At 42.2% G+C, this 26,344-nt stretch overlaps 1 protein-coding gene across 2 annotated transcripts in view; it reads right to left on the bottom strand.

Moving 5' to 3' along the window:
- LOC120046179 (zinc transporter ZIP11-like) overlaps nt 1-26,344 on the bottom strand; it is a 146,645-nt gene that overhangs the window by 47,214 nt on the left and 73,087 nt on the right. The window contains exon 5 of one of the 2 annotated variants that reach the window (XM_038991200.1): nt 16,736-16,844. In XM_038991200.1, coding sequence (XP_038847128.1) covers nt 16,736-16,844 — 109 coding nt within the window. Of the gene's footprint in view, nt 1-16,714; nt 16,845-26,344 lie in introns of both variants that reach the window. The other variant, XM_038991199.1, reaches the window with a different exon arrangement.

Genomic DNA, 26,344 nt, shown 5'->3' on the forward strand with positions numbered 1-26,344 from the left:
ACTGCCTTGTTCAGGGGCAGAACAACATATTTTTACCTTGTCAGCTCGGGGATTCGATCTTGCAACCTTTCGGTTACTAGTCCAAAGCTCTAACCACTAGGCTACCTGCCGCCCCAAATGGCGAACATACCACGGGTTAAGGGCTGTCCCTAGGCACGACGCAACGCGGAGTGCCTGGATACAACCCTTAGCCATGGTATATTGGCCATAAACCACAAAACCCCCCGAGGTGCCTTATTGCTATTATAAACTGTCTACCAAACTAATTAGAGCAGTAAAAATACATTTTTGTCATACCCGTTGTATACGGTCTGATATACCACGGCTGTCAGCCAACCAGCATTCAGGTTTCGAACCACCCAGTTTATAATGACCGATAGCCTATGTAAAGTCCATATCAATAGGCTAACAGTTGCCTTTTTTCTATATGAACAGGTGAGGGAAACATGATTAACAGTGTCCAGACGACTGTAACTTTTTGTCACATATTGGGGAGGTCAGGGTTCAAGGATTCCGGGGTCAACACCCTTCTAGGGTGGTCCGGAGGCATTTCTTTCAAAAATAGCTGTGAATTTCCTGATAATTTGGTCCAATTATTTTATTTTATTTGGATCTCTTTTAGTCCCCATTTGAACTAATCTTCCAAGAGTCCTTAAACATTAAAATACAATTTATAATATGAACACATTTTCACATATAACACACTATTACAAACATACATAATATACTAATATAATGACCCTGTGCAATCTGTGCAATCTGTAGCCTCCTAACTTCACTTGATGATGCATTTCCCCAAACCACAGAACAGTAGTTCACCTGACTCTCAATTAATGCTTGTGTTATTTGCATATTTTTTCCCCTGGTAAATATTTAGCTATCCTTCTGATTATGCATGTTGTTTTCATATTTTTTTTACATAGATTAGTTATTTGAGACGACCATGATAAGCAGTTACCTAGCTGCACTCCCAATAGTTTGGTTTCTGCCACTTCTTCAATTTGTACTCCTACCATACTTAATTGTATCCCATGCTGTTTTGGCCTTTTCCTAGTGGAACAGCCCAACATAACTTTGGTTTTCTTGGTGTTTAAAACAAGTTTGTTCTGGCAAACCCACTCCCTGATATTCTCCAAATCTCCTTGTAAAGCTTGCTGTACCTGTTGAACCGATTGTCTTGCTGCATAAATTGTAGTATCATCTGCAAATATAGTAGCTTGAGTTTCAGCTAAGGCATAGGGAAGGTCGTTGGTATATATTAAATAAAGAAGTGGCCCTGCGGTATTCCACAGTTTAACACGAGGGGAAGAAAATGAACCATTGATATAGGTGGACTGTTTCCTGTCAGTTAGATATGACTGTACCTAATTCAATGCTACCTCCTTAAAACCATAATGCATTCATTTTGTCAAAATTATTTAATGATCCACTAAATCAAATGCTGCACTGAAATCTAAAAATAGTACACACAAACTTGCCATTATCCATAGCATTGAGCCACTGATCAGTCATGTCAACCAATGCAGTGGTAGTGGAATGGTTTTTGAGATAAGCATGCCGATTGGCTGTAATCAGATCATTCTTTTCCATGTTCTCCCATATTTGTCTACTCACAATACCGTCCAATATCTTACTGAGTGTAGGGAGTAGACAAATTGGTCGACTATTGGCAGGAGTAATGGGTTCTTTGCTGTCTTTCGGTATAGGACACAGTTTCACATGCTTGCAAACATCCCCTTTTCCAGTGACCAATTAAATATGTATCTCAGTGGAATTGCAATCTGGGGAGCAGCACAGCGAAGCAAAAAATTGTCCATAAGACCATAACCTGTAGATTTACCATCAGGTAATGACTTCAATACGTTTAACACCTCCTCCACTGACACCGTTTGCAGAGTAAAAGAGCAGGTCTTGTTGCTCATAATATGATCATCAATCCATTGGACAATAGCTTGTTTGGAAGATTGTATGTTTACATTGTTGCTCAGTAAATTAATTTTCTTTGTAAAAAAAAATCAGCAAAATTATTGGCAATATCAACTGGTTTTGTTATTATTCTCCCGTCCACACTAGATGGGCATGATGAGATAGATGTACCAAGTAAGCCCTTAACTGTGTTCCATACCTTTTTAGAATAAGTTTTACAATCAATAAAAGCATTGTTGTTAAATAACTTTTTTTCCTTTCGATTCAATTTAACTGCATAATTACGTAATGTTCTATAATTCTGTTCATCAATTTCTAATTTTGACTTTTGCCATAATTCTTTGAGAAAAAGCCTCACCCAGTTCATCATCAATCCATGAAGATGGATGAGCACCAACTGTACTCTTTCTTATAGGGGCATGATGGTCCATTACCTCAGTGAGCAAATCAATAAAACATTCTGTAGCGTGATTTAGTTCATCCTCTAGATAAATCAGCTCAGGGTACAGCAGCCAAATCATTTTGAAATAGCTCATGATTAAATGTTTTAAAATTTCTCTTGACCACAATCCTAGGGGGTTTCTTTGGGACCTTGATGTTCATGGTTATGGTCACAATATTATGGTCTGTCCAGCCCACTGGCATTGATCTGGATTTTAAGCATTGCAATGGTATATTACAGAAAATCAGATCAATGCATGTGTCTGAACGATGACCCAACTTAATTGATGATCTAGTAGTATCCTTAACCATTTGTTTCAAACCACAATTCTCGGCATATCTCATCAATTTTGTTCTATTCGAATTATTGTGATCCTTCCAATTTATATTAAAATCACCCAAGATAAATACATCTCTGTTGCTATCTGTGGCCTGGTCAAACCCAGTACATAAGTCATCCAAATAGGACACCTTAGAGCTAGGAGGTCTATACACACATCCCACCAATATGGGTGCCTGGTGAGGCAGATGTATTTGAGCCCATAGTGCCTCTATTTGACATACCTTTTAAGAGAAGGGATGACCTTAATGTATGTGATTCTGAATGTACAGTGCTACACCCCCACCATTCCTATTCCTATCTCTTCTCAGTAGACTATATCCTTGAATGTTCATTTGCCCATCATTTACAGACGCATCTAAATGCGTTTTGGTCAAAGCCAAAATATAAATAGTATTTATGTTGACCAAATTCTTATGTATTTTCTGCATATGCATTGTTCTTTCAAAGGCCAAACCCACCGCTGGTGTGCATGACCAAAGACCTTTATTTTCATGTCATCTAACCATAGCACCACCTGGAGTTTGCTAAACGAAATTGGCAGTTGGATTGGAACCGGTGCTATAGTCATTGGTGGGTTTGGCCTTCGAAATAACAATGCATATGCATCATCCCTACTGTAAAATATGGTGGTGGATCTTTGATGTTATGGGGCTATTTTGCTTCCACTGGTCCTGGGGCTCTTGTTAAGGTCAACAGCATCATGAACTTTACCCAGAACCAGGACATTTTAGCCCTAAAACCTGGTTGCCTCTGCCAGGAAGCTGAAACTTGGCCGCAAGTGGCTCTTCCAGCAAGACAATAACCCCAAGCACACATCAAGATCCACAAAGAAATGGTTAACTGGCCACAAAATCAGTGTCCGGACTTGAAACATGTGGTTTTAAATGAAGACGGCAGTCCATAAGCGCAGACGAAGGATATCAACCATCTGGAAGGATTATGTATGGAGGAGTGGTCTAAGATCCCTCTCAATGTGTTTTCCAACTCATAAAACAGAAAAGGGCTCAGTGCAGGTACCTTGCAATGTGAGATATTAAAAGGTATTGAAAACTGGGGTATCAATAAATTTAACCCCTGTTAAACAAAGTCTCTTTCTCTGATCAATTGCATCAGTATAAAATAATATTTTTTTTTTTGCATACAATATAGCTCAGTATTTGAATGATGTATTTTATACAGTCATTTTTGCTCATCTTTATCAAGGGTGTCAATAATTTCAGACCCCACTGTAGCTCTCAGCTAATTAACACATCAGTGCAGGGTGCCTTCATGCCTCTGCCACCTCGACAGGAATGCAGTGAAGCTTAAAACACACAAACATTGTTCGCGTGCCTGTTATGCTAAATTGGTGGAGTTAGCTGAGTGTTGACATTACTCGCCCGCCACCAGCAGCCAAACATTCGCCCACCTTTTTGAATAACACTACATCCCTACACCTAACTCCCCCCAACCACCCCTCTTATTCCTAGTTGTGTGTACGTATCCAGCTCAATTGCCTCGTACCACGGCACATGGACTCAGTACTGGTACCCCTTGCATATAGCCAAGTGCTCGTTACTCATTGTATCTATTATTACGTGTTTGACTTCTCTATTAAGACTCTATTATATGTTTTATCTGCATCGTTGGGAAAAGGCCTGTAAGTAAACATTTCACTGTTAGTCCACACCTGTTGTTTACGAAGCATGTGACTAACACATTTTAATTTGATTTGAAAATCTAAATCATTTCCGCCCTCCACCCTCCTACTTGTGACGTACATTCTTCAGTCACACACTACGGCCCCTCCCTTCCCTCAAAGCACCCAACCTCCCGTTATCTCCTCCCTTAATATAGTTCCACATCTTCATGCCTTTAAACAACCTATAGAAGCAGTTAAAAAACAGAATTCCCTCCCCCAACCTCTCACCTGACATATCCTTGTCATATACACCCCCCCCCCCCCCCCTGCGCACACACACACACACACACACACAACCACCCTCCCCTAGTTTCCATTCTTATTACCAATCTCCATCCCTGTGCCTTTAATAGAGACAATTAGAAACCATCCTTAAACTTTTGCCTGTAAGTATCACGTTATGAGCTTTAAATCACAAAATCAACAACCAAGTAGTTTCTTGGTTACTGCCAATTTTGTATATATTTTTTTTTGATTGGGGAGCATCAAGCCAACCTGGGAAAAGTGTAGTGGGAACAAAATGCTGTGATGAAAAAAGTATTTGTTTTTACATTTATCTTGATTCCCAGTGGAAGTGAGGCACTAAACAGAATAAATAATGTACCTTTACAAAGGAGGAGTGTTGCTATTTACTTTCAGAGTGTCGCTATTCTCTCTCTCCATTCAATTTCAATTTAAGGGGCTTTATTGGCATGGGAAACATGTGTTTACTTTGCCAAAGCAAGTGAAACAGATCATAAACAAAAGTGAAATAAACAAACATTACACTCACAAAAGTTCCAAAATAATCAAGACACTTCAAATGTCTTATGTCTATATACAGTGTTGTAATGATGTGCAAATAGTTAAAGTACAAAAGGGAAAATAAATAAACAAATATGGGTTGTATTTACAATGGTGTTTGTGTCTCACTCACGCACTCACTCAGTCACTCACTCATACTCTCACACTCACTCATACTCTCACACACTCACTCATACTCTCACTCACTCACTCATACTCATACACTCATACCCTCACTCACTCACTCACTCATACCCTCACTCACTCACTCATACCCTCACTCACTCACTCATACCCTCACTCACTCACTCACTCATACCCTCACTCACTCACTCATACCCTCACTCACTCACTCATACCCTCACTCACTCACTCATACCCTCACTCACTCACTCACTCATACCCTCACTCACTCACTCACTCATACCCTCACTCACTCACTCATACCCTCACTCACTCACTCATACCCTCACTCACTCACTCACTCATACCCTCACTCACTCACTCATACCCTCACTCACTCACTCATACCCTCACTCACTCATACCCTCACTCACTCATACCCTCACTCACTCATACCCTCACTCACTCATACCCTCACTCACTCACTCATACCCTCACTCACTCACTCATACCCTCACTCACTCATACCCTCACTCATACCCTCACTCACTCATACCCTCACTCACTCACTCATACCCTCACTCACTCACTCACTCATACCCTCACTCACTCATACCCTCACTCACTCACTCACTCATACCCTCACTCACTCACTCATACACTCACTCATACCCTCACTCACTCACTCACTCATACCCTCACTCACTCACTCATACACTCACTCATACCCTCACTCACTCACTCACTCATACCCTCACTCACTCACTCACTCATACCCTCACTCACTCACTCACTCATACCCTCACTCACTCATACCCTCACTCACTCATACCCTCACTCACTCACTCACTCATACCCTCACTCACTCACTCATACCCTCACTCACTCACTCATACCCTCACTCACTCACTCATACCCTCACTCACTCACTCATACCCTCACTCACTCACTCATACCCTCACTCACTCACTCACTCACTCATACCCTCACTCACTCACTCATACCCTCACTCACTCACTCATACCCTCACTCACTCACTCATACCCTCACTCACTCACTCATACCCTCACTCACTCACTCATACCCTCACTCACTCACTCACTCATACCCTCACTCATACCCTCACTCACTCACTCACTCATACCCTCACTCACTCACTCACTCATACCCTCACTCACTCACTCATACCCTCACTCACTCACTCATACCCTCACTCACTCATACACTCACTCACTCATACCCTCACTCACTCATACCCTCACTCACTCATACCCTCACTCACTCACTCATACCCTCACTCACTCATACCCTCACTCATACCCTCACTCACTCATACCCTCACTCACTCATACCCTCACTCACTCATACCCTCACTCACTCATACCCTCACTCACTCACTCATACCCTCACTCACTCACTCACTCATACCCTCACTCACTCACTCACTCATACCCTCACTCACTCACTCACTCATACCCTCACTCACTCACTCACTCATACCCTCACTCACTCACTCACTCATACCCTCACTCACTCACTCACTCACTCACTCACTCACTCACTCATACCCTCACTCACTCATATCCTCACTCATACCCTCACTCACTCATACCCTCACTCACTCATACCCTCACTCATACCCTCACTCATACCCTCACTCATACCCTCACTCATACCCTCACTCACTCACTCATACCCTCACTCACTCATACCCTCACTCACTCATACCCTCACTCACTCATACCCTCACTCACTCATACCCTCACTCACTCATACCCTCACTCACTCATACCCTCACTCACTCATACCCTCACTCACTCACTCATACCCTCACTCACTCACTCATACCCTCACTCACTCACCTCATACCCTCACTCACTCACTCATACCCTCACTCACTCGGTCAACATAGGCCAACCACAAGGGACAAGGCATCAAGCCGTCAGCGTCCAATGTTTGTTTGAGTAGAAGTGTGTGTGTTTGCCTTAGTGAATGTGTATTTGCAAGAAAGAGAAAGAGAGGGTGTATTAGAGAAAGACAGAGAGAGAGAGAAAAGACAGAAGACAAAGCATGCAAGAGAGTGTGAGAGTGGAGTAGCAGAAGCCTTTAGATACAGTGTACATAGTCTAATAATACTGTGTGGTAATAAACTACAGTGAACATAGTCTAATAATACTGTGTGGTAATAAACTAGTGTACATAGTCTAATAATACTGTGTGGTAATAAACTAGTGTACATAGTCTAATAATACTGTGTGGTAATAAACTAGTGTACATAGTCTAATAATACTGTGTGGTAATAAACTACAGTGTACATAGTCTAATAATACTGTGTGGTAATAAACTAGTGTACATAGTCTAATAATACTGTGTGGTAATAAACTACAGTGTACATAGTCTAATAATACTGTGTGGTAATAAACTAGTGTACATAGTCTAATAATACTGTGTGGTAATAAACTACAGTGAACATAGTCTAATAATACTGTGTGGTAATAAACTACAGTGAACATAGTCTAATAATACTGTGTGGTAATAAACTACAGTGTACATAGTCTAATAATACTGTGTGGTAATAAACTACAGTGAACATAGTCTAATAATACTGTGTGGTAATAAACTACAGTGTACATAGTCTAATAATACTGTGTGGTAATAAACTAGTGTACATAGTCTAATAATACTGTGTGGTAATAAACTACAGTGAACATAGTCTAATAATACTGTGTGGTAATAAACTAGTGTACATAGTCTAATAATACTGTGTGGTAATAAACTACAGTGTACATAGTCTAATAATACTGTGTGGTAATAAACTAGTGTACATAGTCTAATAATACTGTGTGGTAATAAACTACAGTGTACATAGTCTAATAATACTGTGTGGTAATAAACTACAGTGAACATAGTCTAATAATACTGTGTGGTAATAAACTACAGTGAACATAGTCTAATAATACTGTGTGGTAATAAACTACAGTGTACATAGTCTAATAATACTGTGTGGTAATAAACTAGTGTACATAGTCTAATAATACTGTGTGGTAATAAACTACAGTGTACATAGTCTAATAATACTGTGTGGTAATAAACTACAGTGAACATAGTCTAATAATACTGTGTGGTAATAAACTAGTGTACATAGTCTAATAATACTGTGTGGTAATAAACTACAGTGTACATAGTCTATTAATACTGTGTGGTAATAAACTACAGTGTACATAGTCTAATAATACTGTGTGGTAATAAACTACAGTGAACATAGTCTAATAATACTGTGTGGTAATAAACTAGTGTACATAGTCTAATAATACTGTGTGGTAATAAACTACAGTGTACATAGTCTAATAATACTGTGTGGTAATAAACTACAGTGAACATAGTCTAATAATACTGTGTGGTAATAAACTACAGTGAACATAGTCTAATAATACTGTGTGGTAATAAACTACAGTGTACATAGTCTAATAATACTGTGTGGTAATAAACTAGTGTACATAGTCTAATAATACTGTGTGGTAATAAACTACAGTGTACATAGTCTAATAATACTGTGTGGTAATAAACTACAGTGAACATAGTCTAATAATACTGTGTGGTAATAAACTACAGTGAACATAGTCTAATAATACTGTGTGGTAATAAACTACAGTGTACATAGTCTAATAATACTGTGTGGTAATACACTACAGTGTACATAGTCTAATAATACTGTGTGGTAATAAACTACAGTGTACATAGTCTAATAATACTGTGTGGTAATAAACTACAGTGTACATAGTCTAATAATACTGTGTGGTAATAAACTACAGTGAACATAGTCTAATAATACTGTGTGGTAATGAACTACAGTGTACATAGTCTAATAATACTGTGTGGTAATAAACTACAGTGTACATAGTCTAATAATACTGTGTGGAAATAAACTACAGTGTACATAGTCTAATAATACTGTGTGGAAATAAACTACAGTGTACATAGTCTATTAATTCTGTGTGGTAATAAACTAGTGTACATAGTCTAATAATACTGTGTGGTAATAAACTACAGTGTACATAGTCTAATAATACTGTGTGGAAATAAACTACAGTGTACATAGTCTATTAATACTGTGTGGAAATAAACTACAGTGTACATAGTCTATTAATTCTGTGTGGTAATAAACTACAGTGTACATAGTCTAATAATACTGTGTGGAAATAAACTACAGTGAACATAGTCTATTAATTCTGTGTGGAAATAAACTACAGTGAACATAGTCTATTAATTCTGTGTGGTAATAAACTACAGCGGACAACACACTTTTCAAAACACCAGCTCAAAGGGGATAAGGTTGAAACGTCTTCCACAAACATCTCCTTCTCTCATTGCGGTCCAAGCGCGATGGCACCTGGACAAAGGCTGTACCTCATGTTGCATTGACCCGACCAAGGCCTTTTGAGTGGAGTAGTGTCTTGGATGTTAACTTTCATCATGCAACCCAGAATGATGATTGTCGCCAAGCAACAATCAAGGCATGACAACGGTAGGTCAGTACGTATGCCATCTACTCAGGATGGCCAGTGACTCACAAACATACAAATACTCACACACACACTTGTGTGCAGAAACGCATGTTGCATGTCACATGGACGCACACTCGCTTGCGCACACACACACACACGATCACCCTTGAGCACACCAATGCATGCCGGACGTACACACACTGCTGAGTGAACAAACACACACACACGCAAACACACCACATGCTGGGCAGACGAAGGAGGGACAGAGCTGAGCGATACTCCCATTGTGTGTCCTGTTCCTGTGAATGGGACTACAACGTGTTGTGTAATGATAAGGGTATACAGAACCCCACTGGTCCCCTGCTGTAAAACCTTATCTACGCACAAAGAAAGAGAGAGAATGTGAAGAGGTATTACAGAGTGGGAAAAAAGAGCAAAAAAAGAGACAGAGAGAGAGACAGAGACAGACAGAGAGAGAGACAGAGAGAGACAGAGAGAGACAGAGAGAGAGAGAGAGAGAGAGAGAGAGAGAGAGAGAGAGAGAGAGAGAGAGAGAGAGAGAGAGAGAGAGAGAGAGAGAGAGAGAGAGAGAGAGAGAGAGAGAGAGAGAGAGAGAGAGAGAGAGAGAAAACCACTAACAGTCTTGCATGGATACAGAAGGTGCATTATTGGCTACAATCCTGTGCCCACCTTTCCCTCTGCGTAATGGGTAGGACATGTGAGGAGCAAATCATATTAAGACTGTTTGCTAATTCAACAGGAACATAAATCAATTGAATAACAAACGTCCTTCTGGCTGCTTCATAGAATTGGGATTCATAGATTATCTGTGTTTTTTTCTCCCTGCCTGCTCCTGCTGTAGCCTGGGTGCTGTGACCAGAAAGGTCTCCTCCAATCAGACTGTCCCTTAATGCCACTGAGCATTCTGGGTAGGTTTTCTCCTCAACGACATGCAGAGAAGGAGGAGGGGTCCCACTCCAACCTTTCTCCTCTACTCTCGTTTCAGTTAATCTCACCTGACAAGTCACCCGCAAACACTCAAGACATAGACCACAACTCACGTACAGCGAGCTAAAATACCAACCCGATGACCTGAAAAGTCTTCAAAAATCAACTTGTTACATAATGGAGTGGGATGGTAGGTAGAAATCAGAGAAAGTACTGCTCTTCTTCTTAAGACATAAGACGATACGGTTACATAAGATGATAATTAAAAACCAAGAATTGGCAGCAGTGTGTTGTGTTCACACCCTCCCCCCCAGTTCCTACTCAGTCAACACTTTGAGGTGACTATCTTATCTCTTGCCCTAAATGGTGTGACCAAAACAAGCCTGGAGAGCCTGTCCCGTTAACAACTCTTAAAGAGAAGAAGAAGGGTAGCTGTGCTTGATGTACTGGAATGGGACTTAAACCTTAAAAGGGACAGCTCACTTCTTTGAAGATTCTAAATAACCAGCAAACACATTTTTAAATGGTTTGGAGGAAACAACGACACCCTGCCAAGATTGAAAAGAAGTTAAAACCACAAAAAAGTGAACCATCCCTTTAAGATGTAGCCTTCTCTTTTTACCCCATTACAGAAAAGAAGCAAACACGCGGATCGTCACAGCGAGTAACTTTGATTCTCACCAAATACAGAGTGAATTATTCCGTAAGTCTCATGCATAAAGTATGAGGGACATATACAGCGGGGTCCGAAATTACTGACACCCTTGATAAAGAATGTAAAAAAAAATACATTCAAATACTGAGCTAAATTGTATGCAATAAATATGGAGACCAGCAGAGCTAGATTGGCTTCAAACCATTGGGATTGTAGCTACATGATGCTATAGGGTTCACTGGATCTCCCAATCTGCCTTCGATATTGATATATGGTTGACAAGACAGTCATTTACAAGCATGTTAGGCAGCCCTTTGCATGTCACAAAAAAAAGCAATAATTAAATCAAGACATTATGCATGTGATTGGTTAGTGTCAACAATGGCAATACGTACCGTCCACATTCATATACCACACAGTTTTTGATAAAAAAATAAGTTGGTTAGACTTTGGGTTTTCTGTGATGGCTGGGAAAGGAATCACGGTTAAACAGGTAGGTACCATTAAACACTAAGAGAAGGAACCCAGGAAGGTAATCAACAGAGAAAACCCCAATCACAATTCACGATCTGAGACAGACCAATCAAGAGACAGAATAGGGGAGAAGGGGCAGAAGTAGCATGGCGGAAAGAGGAAGCACAGAAGACACCAAGATATATACCCGGACTAATCAGTTCTGTCTCAAAACTACTCTCATTTTACATTCACAATGCGTATACAGTGTGTGTGTGTGTGTGTGTGTGTGTGTGTGTGTGTGTGTGTGTGTGTGTGTGTGTGTGTGTGTGTGTGTGTGTGTGTGTGGTGTGTGTGTGTGGTGTGTGTGTGGTGTGTGGTGTGTGTGTTTCACTTCATATTGCTGAGGGAGTATTTGATGAGCAACCTATCCCCCTCCCCAGTAGGAGGATAGGTTATTGGCCATTTGGTTTTCAAATGGCCAATTTCTTAATAAGCTTAAAATGTATTAAACTTGTCATAACTTTTTTCTATCGGCTATTGATGTAGTTAGTTTTTCTCTCATTATTAGTCCCCTGGCTATCTCACGTTTTTAGGATATTCAAACAACTGTGAGATGGAACTCCGTTAGATTCAATCATGGTTTGATCGGGAGAAAGCCATGATTGCAACAAAAAAACGATGAAAGCGTAGCCTAACCCAAATTCATATTCATAGCCTATCGGTTGGAGAAAGGGAGAAGGGAATATATACGTTTTTTTTTTAAACAGCCAGACAAGATAGTTAAGGAGCGTTATATATATGTAAATAGGTTTAGGCTATAAGGCCCATGTATCCAAGACAGACAGACAGTCAGACAGAGGGAGAGAGGAGAGAGAGAGCTTTTGTGCTGCTTTGGTGGAATTCTCCGCTCTGTCTAGCCTACATCCCTCTCTTGCGTTCTGTATATAACATATTTATAGAAGCATGCTGGCTGACACCACACACACACACACTGAACATATAGTCATACACTACGGAGTAATCCGGGCTAAGGCGATTCACCTACACCAATCAGAGTAGAGCAAGCTGCCCCACAGTGAAACGATCACAGCAGGTTGTGGAGCGTACACTACATGACCAAAAGTATGTGGAAAACTGCTCGTCAAACATCTCATTCCAAAATTATGGGCATTAATATGGAGTTGGTCTCCCCTTTGCTGCTATAACAGCCTCCTTTCTTCTGGGAAGGCTTTCCACTAGATCAGTGGTTCCCAAACGTTTTATAGTCCCGTACCCCTTCAAACATTCAACCTCTAGCTGCGTACCCCTTCTAGCACCTGGGTCAGCGCACTCTCAAATGTTGTTTTTTGCCATCATTGTAAGCCTGCCACACACACACACACACACACACACACACACACACACACACACTATACGATACATTTATTAAACATAAGAATGAGTGTTTGTTTTTGTCACAACCCGGCTCGTGGGAAGTGACAAAGAGCTCTTATAGGACCAGGGCACAAATAATAATATAATAATAATCAATCATTTTGCTCATTATTTAGCCATCTTACATATACAACTTTGGACATATACCAACTTTGGACATATACCAGGAGCTGTGCCAGGCCACATCTCCTGCCATGTCACTGACGCGTCGTGAAAAAGTGTTGTTTGATGAAGGCATTGTCTGTATAGTTTTTTTGGCCTTTTCCCCCAGCATTGTCTCAGCCATATCTGCGGCAGCAGGAAGAATTAAGTCCTCCACAATAGTATAAGGCTTGCCTGTCCTAGCCACTTGGTAGCTCACCATATAAGACGCTTCTAGCCCCTTCTTATTAATGGTATCTGTTGTTTTATACATGTTTTACCACTCAAAAGTCGTCTTAATTCTCGCTCAAAAAACACCCGTGGCTTATTTTTCAAAGTGGCATGTTTTGTTTCTAAATGTCTGTTTAATTGAGTTGTGAGATAGTACTTTTGCACATATAACACACTGTGGCTGAGGAAAGGCACTACTCCCAATATAAGTGAACCCCAAAACACTGTAGTTCTCATCATATTTGCACCTCTTTGATGGTCCAACATCCCTCTCTGTTGTTCGGTGCTTTCCCGGGTAACGGGGCAGTAGCTCTTCGGCTGCATCAGATTCACAACTGTCAGTGTCCATGCTAGCTGGGCTAACAACAAATGTAGAATTACTGATGCTAGCATTGGATGTGCTTGTGGAAGCAGAACAACTTGTGTCGTCGACAGGTGCAAGTGTATTACTGCAGGTAGTAGCAGTACTACCAGTAGAGCTGGTATGTGTCTCTATGGACGCTGGCCTTACTTTTTTCGAGCAAACGGAATGAGCAGCAGCTACTTTGGCTACATACGGACCGTTAGTGGAATTCCCGCGAGAGAGTAACAGTTAATATGATTGGATGTTAATTATTTGACTAGACTACCTGAATTTGACATTGTGTTGTTATTTTGCTGAACACTAGATGGTTTAATTTTATTTTTGGCAGTGAAACTAGGCTTCTCAGGAGAGGAACAAAAAACTCACCCAAATGTATAGCCTCGTTGAAAAATAAAAATGGACTGTTTGAAAATGTGAAGGATAAATTTTTTTTTACGTGAATCACATTTTTATTTGGCGTACCCCCGACAGCATTGCGCGTACCTCAGTTTGGGAATACCAGCACTAGATGTTGGAACATTGCTTTGGGGCTTTGTTTCCATTCAGCCAAAAAAGCATTAGTGAGGTTGGGCACTGATGTTGAGCGATTAGGCCTGTCTCGATGTCGGCGTGACAATTCATCCCAAAAGTGTTAGATGGGGTAGAGGTCAGGGCTCTGTGCAGGCCAGTCAAGTTCTTGCACATCGACCTTAAACTATTTCTGTATGGACCTTGTTTTGTGCATGGGGGGCATTGCCATGCTGAAACAGGAAAGGGCCTTCCCCAAACTGTTGCCACAAAGTTGGAAGCACAGAATCGTCTAGAATGTCATTGTATGCTGTAGCGTTAACTTTCCTTTCACTGGAACTAATGAGCCTAGAACGAACCATGAAAAACAGCCCCAGACCATTATTCCTGATCCACCAAACTTTACAGTTGGCACTATGCATTCGGGCAGGTAGTGTTCTCCTGGCATCATCCAAACCCAGATTCGCCAAAAAGAATGTGAGCTTTACACCACTCCAGCCGACGCTTGGCATTGCACATGGTGATCTCAGGCTTGTGTGTGTCTGTTCGGCCATGGAAACCCATTTCAAGAAGCTCACGACTAACAATTATTGTGCTGAAGTTGCTTCCAGAAGCAGTTTGGAATGCGGAAGTGAGTGTTGCAACCGAGGACATACAATTTTTACACGGTGCTTCAGCACTCGGCGGTCCCGTTCTGTGAGCTTGTGTGGCCTACCACTACGCAGGGAGCTGTTGTTGCTCCTAGATGTTGCCACTTCACAATAACAGCACTTACAGTTGACCAGGGCAACTCTAGCAGAGCAGAAATTTGACGTTCTAACTTGTTGGAAAGGTGACATCCTATGACGGTGCCACATTGAAAGTCACTGAGCTCTTCAGTAAGGCCATTCTACAGCAAATGTGTGTCTATGGAGATTGCATGGCTGCGTACTCGATTTTATACACCTGTCAGCAACGGGTGTGGCTGAAATAGCCAAATCCACTAATTTGAAGGGGTGTCCACATACTTTTGTATATATACAATGTACCTTTGGATGTCTACATCTACATTGAGTAAAGAGGGAACTGCTGTTATATGTGCTCCAAATCTACGTTATCATCTCCATACTGTAGGGATGCTTTGAGCAATTACACCTGACTGTAATGAATGAATTTACCACAGGAGTTGGTCTGAGAGAGGATCAAGAAAACTGTTCATGTCACCGCAGCTGACTAGACCATTTGAAACGAGGGTCGTGTTCCTGATTTAATCCATCTGCGGTCGGTCGATATGCTCATTTGAGTCAACATCCAGCTGACATAACCGTGACGCACTGCACATCCCCTCTAAATACAGTACATGTCCCAAATCGTTCCCCTTTCTTAATGTGTCTGTCATCCCAACTTAAAAACATGGCCTCCCAGAGTGACTTCAACCAGGCTCTGGCCGAATAACTGCAAGACACGCATCATCAGTGGACGCATGGCTGGAGTGGATCCCTGTGATAGTACATAAGGGAGGAGGGTGTCACAGTAAATGATTCACCCACTGTATATTCCTATAGTCTAAATTTGATCTTTCCACTTGTTTGGCTCAGTGAATTAACCAAGCTAAACTCCATGCACAGGGATCAAGTTAATAATCGCTGCAGGCTTCACTATTATGCAAGCCATTAACGTCCAGAACACTGAATAAAACCAAAGCTGTAAATGATTGGCACGCCAACGATATCCTATTTTATGTTAGTATATTGTCACAGTATTGATAAACCCGTTCTCAATATCCATCTAAACCAATTCACTATGCCTATTAACATAGAGAGCGTGAAAAGTGGCTATTACATCTTAGAGTTATTTTGCCCTATGCTCCCTGACTCAAATTGTGAGGAATGTTTGTGTCGTAGAGGAGCGAGCGTTATGTTTCTAAATAAATAAAAACCAGCAGAAAAACATCAAACAAAGAACACCGGTGAGATGATTCAAGCGCCACAGGAAGTCAGTACAGACATTGATTGGTAAGATGAGAAAAGAGAGAAAGAAGAGAAAGGAGAGAGAGAGAGAGCGAGAGGAATATCCAAGAGCAAGCCATCAGAGAAATGAGACTCATGGTTTTAAATGGAGTCCCTGCCATAGGTTGTTTGAGAGGTAGATGGGGGAGGTTGCTGATAATGATGTGGGTATATGAAGGGAGGCTTGCCTGAGAGCGGTCCTGCTCTACCTATCCTGATGGTCATCTCGTCTGAGGCTGGGAACAAGAGGTCCTCCTCCTTGGCCAGTTTGGAGTCTGGGGACAGGGCCAGGGCTGTGTGGGGGTCCACCCCTACACCCTAAAAAACACAGGGAGTTAAACAAACATTCCAAATTATTCATCTAGGTTATAGAGAATGAGAATATAGACCTGACCAAGAGGAGACAGTGGTACTGCAGTAGACACACACAGTCAGTGAGAAATAGTTTGGCATGCATGACGGTTTATAAAAACCTTCTTATGATCATTTTATTAGAGGGTTATTAATTCATGTGCTGCTTGTCAAATTAATGTGGCTGTTGGACATTTCCGCCAACTGGGACCCAAATTAAATAACTTTACATAACCTAATACGATCAATTCAGTCCGGAACAAAAACAAACATTCAAAGAAAAGTCATTTGAAAATCAATAATTGATCATTTGGTATGTACTTATTCAGACTTATTTAAAGCCCATTCACACCTCCATTTTGAAGACTCAGCTTTAAAAGCAGGTAGAGACAAACAGACAGGTTTTAGACTATAGGTGCCTCTATAGGTTCCCCTTCAAATAGGCTTCGTCTCCTATCTCAGACTTAGAAAAAGTTGGATCTTAGTCATAAGTATAAATGTTAGCGCAATGGCGAAGTCTATGGGTATCTACTAGCATGCTAGCAGATAGCGCAATGACTTGAAGTCTATGGGTAACGCTAGTTAGCATTGGCTCGGGAAAGTACTTCTAAATTCCTTCATACTAGGCACAGAGACATACAAATGGTATCCACAAATTCACCTGATTCTGGGGACTCATTGCCAAAATCCCCTAGTATCCCTTTAAAGGAGGTCGTAACGTTCCCATTAAAAAGGAATATAATATTAAGATGAGCTGTTAAACTCAACGGTAATGTACCTATCAATAATCATCAACACATCCATAAAACTGTGGGATCCTACTACACTGGAACAAATCAATCTGTGGTTGTTGTTTTTTGCCTGTAAAACCATAATGGTATTCGGCGCTTAGCCTGTACGGTTTTACAATTCCATTCATTTTTTAATGATGTTTGGGGCTGCTCTTGTTTTTCGAGAATGATCATTTCTGCCAGGGTAGATGAGGCGGCAAAAATAAAAGGGCAGCATTGGGCTAGAGGAGCAGAAATTAATCAGCCCGGTAGTCTTGGTTTGAATGTGAAATGTTGTGAGACTGCAAAACACCTCGAAAACAAAATCATGCCCATTTGGGGATTGAGCGAGACCACTTATTGCAGAGCAGCCTTCAAAAAACAGCCAAAGCGAAGGGATGAGGGATTTGACATCAAGTTATACATAACAATGCTTAAATATAATTATTGTGTGTGTGTGTGTGTGTGTGTGTGTGTGTGTGTGTGTGTGTGTGTGTGTGTGTCCGTGCGTTAATGCACACATGCATGAGTGTGTATGTGTGTGCCTTTGGAGGATTAGAGATGTGCCTCCCCAGAGGGTGCAATTAACCCCAGTGGTCCCCTTCAGCAGCAGACCTGACAATCTCATCAACAGGAAGGGCTTACCGTAACCGTTAAACACCGCAAACAAGGACCTGGCTCTGATGGGAGCGCTCAAATGCACTCTGAGTGTCTGCAGCTGCAGCACGGGAGCACAGCCAGATTACACCAGTACTACACCCTGGCTGTGTCTCAAATGCCACCCTATTCCCTGTACAGCGCACCACGTTTGACCCCTATGGGCCCTGGTAGTGGACCATATAGGGAATAGGGTCCCATTTGGGACGCGTCCCTAGTCCTTCTCCAATGACATTACCTCTGGCTGGCTGGCTGGCTGGCTGGCTGGCTGGCTCTTAGCCTGGTTAAACAAGACAAACATTGACTGAAACAATGGTGATTGCAGCATTGGCTCTGTTTACTGGTCTAATAACACACTGAGGGACTGTGAGGATTGTTTCTGTTACTGTGATGTCTCCTCAGATAGAGTCGTTTCATATTGAGGTCAGGTAGAGTGTGATGAGTAGTGGGGGGATGGACGACTAAGCACCTCTCTCACAGGAGAACAGAACCCGTCCAGGTCCAACACGAACCCTGTGTGTGTGTCGGTATGGGTGTGTGTGTGTTTAGGCTGTGTATGCTTTTTGCTGTGTTTCAGTAGGAAAAATGTAAGTGCCCAGTCTATATCCAGTAATTACATTTGTGCCTTGGACACAATCCTCATTCAGCAGGCGTCGCAGTAGTGAGTGGACAACAGTATTCATTACGGCGTGCACACATTGTCCTCTGTAAACATACACCGGCAATCTATTTTCACCTGTTACATTTCTGTTTACTTTCACAACCCCGGCTTCCCCAAAATGATAAGAAATGAAAAAATAAACAACGTGCTTGACTCCACCTTATATAAACTTAAATCCTCGTACACAATCTACAGAACAGAAATAGGACAGCACTCCGGTAAATAAACTTCAATTGACATTTTTTTTGCCGCACGAACGTTTCGGGTATGAGCCTTTCTTCAGCGTGCAAGGTAATGGCAATCAATGTCACAACAACAAGACCTCACACGTACGTACGTGTGTGCGTGCATGTGTGCGTGCGTGCGTGAAGAATAATTGGAGGTGAAACAACGGATCAATCCCAACTACAGAGAGGGCCGATTTGGGAATTTACAGTCTGGGAGAACGCACACAATGCATCATGTTTGATACAGCTCATCTGTGGTCCATCACATCCAATGTCCAATATCCACTGTAACATTTACACAGGGAGTGGAGAAACTCTCTGGGGAGGAGATGTTGTTATGGCAGAGAGATGAAAAATGATGGAGAGAGAGAGACAGAGAGAGAGAAAGAAATGGAGAGGGAGAGAAAGAGAGAGAGTTCTTGGTGATGGATTGCTTTTCCTTGAATCCTCAACTTAAGCTCCTCTAATCCCTATGAAGTGGACCAAAGTGAATTCTTCTTTATGTCAACAGCTGTTGTCAGAGGTTGCTTCTTTATAGTCCATTCTCACTAGCCAGCCACTGTCTGAATAATTCAGAACATTCCTCAGAGTGTGCCTGACAAAACGATGCTAGAGAGTATGTACTATGATAAACATTTGCTTGATAAACAAGACGCTAGTGAATACACTCCTTATAAACATCTCGCTAGTGAGAACACAACTTAGTCCAATTTAGCAGCTGTGTTGTCAACTGGGAGTGAAAATGAAGATGTGTCCCTTGGGCCAGATGCTGTTTTAATTATCCATAAAGGCCCCATCTATCCATTCGTTAAGGCACCCTCCTTCATCCAGCAGATATTAAATTGCTCTGGACTGAGATGTATTCATCACAGCCCCTGGCCCTGCTGTTGGGAAGCTCAGTGTGCGTGCGTTTGTGCAAGCGTATAGATCGGTATGCAATACTAACCTGGATTCAACCAATCCGTCAATTGGAGTATTGAAGGAAGCTACACGGATTTGCTTCCTGTCCCTGATCTGTCAACATATACCCATGGTTAGCGCTTAGCTTTCCAAATGTCACACACTCTCAAATCCAAATGTCACACAGCCTCAAATCCAAATGTCACAGTCTGAACATCAGTACATTTCTCTCTCATATTTCTCTCTTTCTGACTTATCAGACTCGTATACCTTACTATTCTCACACTTTCTGACTTATCAGACTCTTATACCTTACTATTCTCACTCTTTCTGACTTATCAGACTCGTATACCTTACTATTCTAACTCTTTCTGACTTCAGACTCTTATACCTTACTATTCTAACTCTTTCTGACTTATCAGACTCTTATACCTTACTATTCTAACTCTTTCTGACTTCAGACTCTTATACCTTACTATTCTAACTCTTTCTGACTTATCAGACTCTTATACCTTACTATTCTCACTCTTTTTTGGTAGTCGATACGTAGGCCTTCATGTTCTCTCTTTTATCCCCTAGCTCTTCCTGTACACACACTTATCCCTGGCATCATTTGAAGTGGAGCACAGAACAACATGGCATCAGAACCAGTACCCCTCTGGAGTGCCCGGCTGAGAAACACAAAGGCTCCTGACTCATTTATATTGAGCACTGAGCACACAGCTCTCTGATGTGACCAGGGATATGGGGGGGGGGGGGGGGGGGGGGTGTTGGAGGAGGTGAGTGTAACCTACTGGTATTGAATCTTTGATGTCAGCATTCTGCTATGAGAAGTCTAGGATCAACATCTGTGGGAAAATGCATCCTGACAGAGCTTGGGAGGATCTGCAGAGAAGAATGGGATAAACTCCCCAAATACAGGTGTGCCAAGCTTGTAGCGCCATAACCAAGAAGACTCGAGGCTGTAATCACTGCCAAAGATACTTCAACAAAGTACTGAGTAAAGGGCCTGAATACTTATGTAAATGTGATATTTACAGTTTTTTTTATTTTTATAAATGTTCAAACATTTATAAAAACCTGTCATTATGGGGTATTGTGTGTAGATTGATATGGGGGAGAAATACGTCTGTAACGTAACAAAATGTGGGTAAAGTCAAGGGGTCTGAATACTTTCTGACGGCACTGTACATTAGTAATGGCGATACAGACATGAACTGGACATCAACTACTCTGGGACCGACTGGGAGAAGAAGAAATAGTCAGACTGAAAGTGCCTACAAAATATATGGGATATGCGTCAGAGGAAGACGTGATGTGTGAACTGTGAAAATGCAGGTCAAATGCCAAGCAATACCAGACAAGCATCAGTTAGGAGCTCTAATTGTCAGTGTGGTGTGTTACCCCACACATCAGAGATTGAGCCCCTGCTTATAGCATTGCTCTGTTGTAAAAAGATGATTCCCAGAGGCCTGATAGGTCAAACCACACACCCAAAGGGTCAGGAAGAGGTCATGCAGCACACCACACAGGGCAATTACTACTGGAGGGTAGCGTTTATAGACAGCTCGCACAAAGCCAAGTGGACAGTAAGTGTATTACACAAATGCATTCAAGCAATGGAGTAATGTGTGTTTCTCAGCTTTCATCCGTGTGACTCATTATCATGCAAATTGCTGGCCGAATGCGCTCTCTCTTTAGCAAATTATGGGTCGTTTGGGCGATAAGGGGGGGGGGGGGGGGGGGTTCAACAGATGACATTTAAAAACAATTCTGCCTGACAACCAAGGGATGAGTGTACCGAGGCAAGGCCATGCCCTCTCCATTACCACCCAGTAATCATAATAGTATGCAAATACTGTATATGCACAGGACAGTAGGGTGGACCCATTGGGAGCCTTTTGCCAACAGGCTCAAAAAATATATATTATTTTCCAACTGTAGCGCATATCTTTCAGCTTTAGGAATGAGAATGTGAACAGCTGCACCAGCGGGATAAGGATCAAAACTAAAAATTATGTAAAAAGAAAAAAAAAGTGACAGTTCCGGTTGAGGCTAATATGAAAAAAGCAACTAGACCAGAGCTCATCATCTTATTATGATTATTTTCTATAGATGGAGACTAGTGTCCACAACACTGATACATAAATGTGTGGGCAGCAGGTAGCCTAGCGGTTAAGAGTGTTGGGCCAGTAACCGAAAGGTCGCTGGTTTGAATACCCGAGTCGACTACGTGAAAAAAATCTGTAGATGTGCCCTTGAGCACGGCACTTAACACTAATGGGTCTGTAAGTCGCTCTGGATAAGAGTGTCTGCTAAATAACAAAAATGTATATATACACACTCCCTCTTGCACGCACAACCACCATATTCGTTGCTGCTACTATTTATTATATTTCTCGTGCTGCTCAACCATTTTACACCTACTTGTATGCATATATCTACCTCATCCAGACACATCTGGGCTTCTAACTGTAGAACCCAGTTCCTACATTTGAATATAAAAATTGATTTTATCAAACAAAACTATGTTACATTTTATCTCTGGGACCCTCAGGATGACAAATCAGAGCAAGATTATTGAATGTAAGTACATTATTTACCTTCAGAGGTGAATGTATCAAACCAGTTGCCGTGATAAAAGTTTTTGTTGTGGTGCACTCTCAAACAATAGCATGGCATTTTTTCACTGTAATAGTTACTGTAAATTGGACGGTGCAGTTATATTAACAAGAATTTAAGCTTTCTGCCCATATAAGACATGTCTATGTCCTGGGAAATGTTCTTGTTACTTACGTCATGCTAATCACATTAGCACAAGTTAGCTTAACCGTCCAACGGGGTGGAACACCGATCCCGTAGAGGTTAAACCAATCAGCATCCAGGATTAAACCCACCCATTTTTAAATAGTGTATATTCTTGTGTTCCTTCTCTACTGGCCTTTACACTTTTCTCTTTTTTATATTAATACTGCACTGTCGAGGAAGAGCTTGCAACTAAGCAATTGACTGTACTGTACGGTTTACACCCGCTGTATCTTGTGCACATGAAATGAGTACAGATAGAATGGCCTGTCCGTCCCTTACCATATTAGAAGCGGACAATAGAAAACTTGGCCCTGCTTAGACAGCTTGATCTTGGTCCTCACACCTTGAGGTGTAAAGGAGCAATCTCAACTCAATATCTGGTAAGAAGATGGGAGGGATATTTGCAACCACAAAAAAACAGAGAACATGCATAGCCAATGGCATAAATCCTCAATGTATTGTTTAGGAAATTGTGTGTGAGTTCAAGTCGAGTTTCTACTTTGTAGCATTGCTGGAGGGGCAGATAAGTTATGGAATGGCAGCTTCAAGGAAGCTTAGCCTCTCAAATCCATGGCCTTATATCAACTCCAATCAAAATCCAATCAAAGTGCATTGGTCGCATACACAGATTTGTAGATGTTATCACAGCAAAGAGGGGACAAACTCCATATTAATGCCCATGATTTTGGAATGGGATGTTCGACAAGCAGGTGTCCACATACTTTTGGTAATGTAGTGCATGTGTATAGTATGTACAGTGGAAAGAACAAGTATTTGATACACTGCCGATTTTGCAGGTTTTCCTACTTACAAAGCATGTAGAGGTCTGTAATTTTTATCATAGGTACACTTCAACTGTGAGAGACGGAATCTAAAATCCAGAAAATCACATTGTATGATTTTTAAGTAATTAATTTGCATTTTATTGCATGACATAAGTATTTGATACATCAGAAAAGCATAACTTAATATTTGGTACAGAAACCTTTGTTTGCAATTACAGAGATCATATGTTTCCTGTAGTTTCCTGCCGGGCAGAGAGCTGGGCGGTAGCTGGCTATTAACAGTGTCTTTAGGTGCCGGGCAGAGAGCTGGGCGGTAGCTGGCTATTAACAGTGTCTTTAGGTGCCGGGCAGAGAGCTGAGCGGTAGCTGGCTATTAACAGTGTCTTTAGGTGCCGGGCAGAGAGCTGGGCGGTAGCTGGCTATTAACAGTGTCTTTAGGTGCCGGGCAGAGAGCTGGGCGGTAGCTGGCTATTAACAGTGTCTTTAGGTGCCGGGCAGAGAGCTGAGCGGTAGCTGGCTATTAACAGTGTCTTTAGGTGCCGGGCAGAGAGCTGGGCGGTAGCTGGCTATTAACAGTGTCTTTAGGTGCCGGGCAGAGAGCTGGGCGGTAGCTGGCTATTAACAGTGTCTTTAGGTGCCGGGCAGAGAGCTGAGCGGTAGCTGGCTATTAACAGTGTCTTTAGGTGCCGGGCAGAGAGCTGGGCGGTAGCTGGCTATTAACAGTGTCTTTAGGTGCCAGGCAGAGAGCTGGGCGGTAGCTGGCTATTAACAGTGTCTTTAGGTGCCGGGCAGAGAGCTGAGCGGTAGCTGGCTATTAACAGTGTCTTTAGGTGCCGGGCAGAGAGCTGGGCGGTAGCTGGCTATTAACAGTGTCTTTAGGTGCTGGGCAGAGAGCTGGGCGGTAGCTGGCTATTAACAGTGTCTTTAGGTGCCGGGCAGAGAGCTGGGCGGTAGCCAGCTATTAACAGGGTCTTTAGGTGCCGGGCAGAGAGCTGGGCGGTAGCCGGCTATTTGGGGCGGCAGGTAGCCTAGTGGTTAGAGTGTGGGGCCAGTAACCGAAAGGTTGCTGGATCGAATCCCCGAGCTGACAAGGTAAAAATCTGTCGTTCCTATTCACACTCCACCATGCCACCCGGTCTTTCTCACAGAGAAATTAATGGCATGTCTGATAACTATAATGAGTGAGGAAATGCATGTGGCTTTGCACATTAAGGGATGAACAAACACACACAGACACAGATACACCAACACATGTGCAAGAATGTACTTCATTCCTAGTCCTGCAGCTGCTTTCTGTACCAGACAAACGTCATATTAGAAAAATGTGTTCCATGGCCTTTAACTATGTTCCTTATGTTGATTTATCTGTTGCACGATACCATTGGTAATTAATAAGCTTCTTAGAGGAAAAGAGGCATGAGGTGTGAACCTAGTTTCTACTTATAATACCAGATGTATCAAACCACCACACACACACACTTGGATACACACACACAGGCAGAGTACCAGGCAGAGTACCAGGCAGTGGCCGGCTAGTGAGGGCTGTTCAGTCTGATGGAAATGGAAGCTGTTTTTCAGTCTCTCAGTCCCGACTTTGACAAAATTGTAGTATCTCCGTCTGCTAGATTGTGACAGGGTGAACTGTAGTGATGGGAGGGAAAAATCATTTCAGTTACATATTGGGATATCATTTTTTACGATATATCGTTTCGTTTTGACAATATCGCAATTTAATTTGAGCTAGTTGGCTGTACCTGCACCAAAACTCCAATATTTTTCATTTTAAGCTTGTTCTCCAGCTTCTTTTTAAAAGGGAGTCAATTAGTTTTCAGCACTTTTACTTCCATGACGATCAAAACTCGAATCGCAATAAAATCACAGATTCGAATCGCAAAACAAATCTAATTGTGAGAATCACAATACATATTGTATCGGCACCTAAGTATCATGATAACATCGTATTGTGAGGTCCCTGACAACTTCCAGCCCTGGTGGACAGGCTGTGGTTCGAGTGGCTGAGGTCCTTGATAGATTTCTTGGCCTTCCTACGACACCAGGTGCTGTAGATATCCTGGAGGGCAGGCAGTGTGCCTGCCCTCCCTGCTGTCTCCTGGAGTCCACCATCAGCTCCTTCGTTTTGTTGACGTTGACGGAGAGGTTATTTCCCTGGAACCACTCCGCCAGGGCACTAACATCCTCCCTGTAGGCGGTCTCGCCGTTGTTGTTGATCGGGCCTACCACTGTCGTGTCGTCAGAAAACTTGATGAGAGTTGGAGTTGTGCATAGCCACGCAGTCATGGCCGAACAGGGAGGACATGGGTGAGGGTGCTGAGCACACACCCCTGGGGGGGCCCACCATGTTGAAGATCGGCGTGGCAGAGGTGTTGTTGTCTACCCTCACCACCTGGTGGCGACCTGTCAGGAAGTCCAGAATCCAGTTGCAGAGGGAGGGGTTCAGTCCCATGGCCCTAAGCAAAGTGATGAGCTTGGGAGGCACTATGGTGTTGAAAGCCAAGCTGTAGTCGATGAACAGCAATCTCACATAGGTATTCCTCTTGTCCATGTGGGACAGGGCTGTGTGCAGTGCAGTGGCTATTGCATCACTTGTGGATCTGCTGGGGTTGTATGCAAATTATAGTGGGTTGAGGGTGTCAGGTAA

Source organism: Salvelinus namaycush, chromosome 4, assembly GCF_016432855.1.
Source record: "Salvelinus namaycush isolate Seneca chromosome 4, SaNama_1.0, whole genome shotgun sequence".
NCBI lineage: Eukaryota > Metazoa > Chordata > Actinopteri > Salmoniformes > Salmonidae > Salvelinus > Salvelinus namaycush.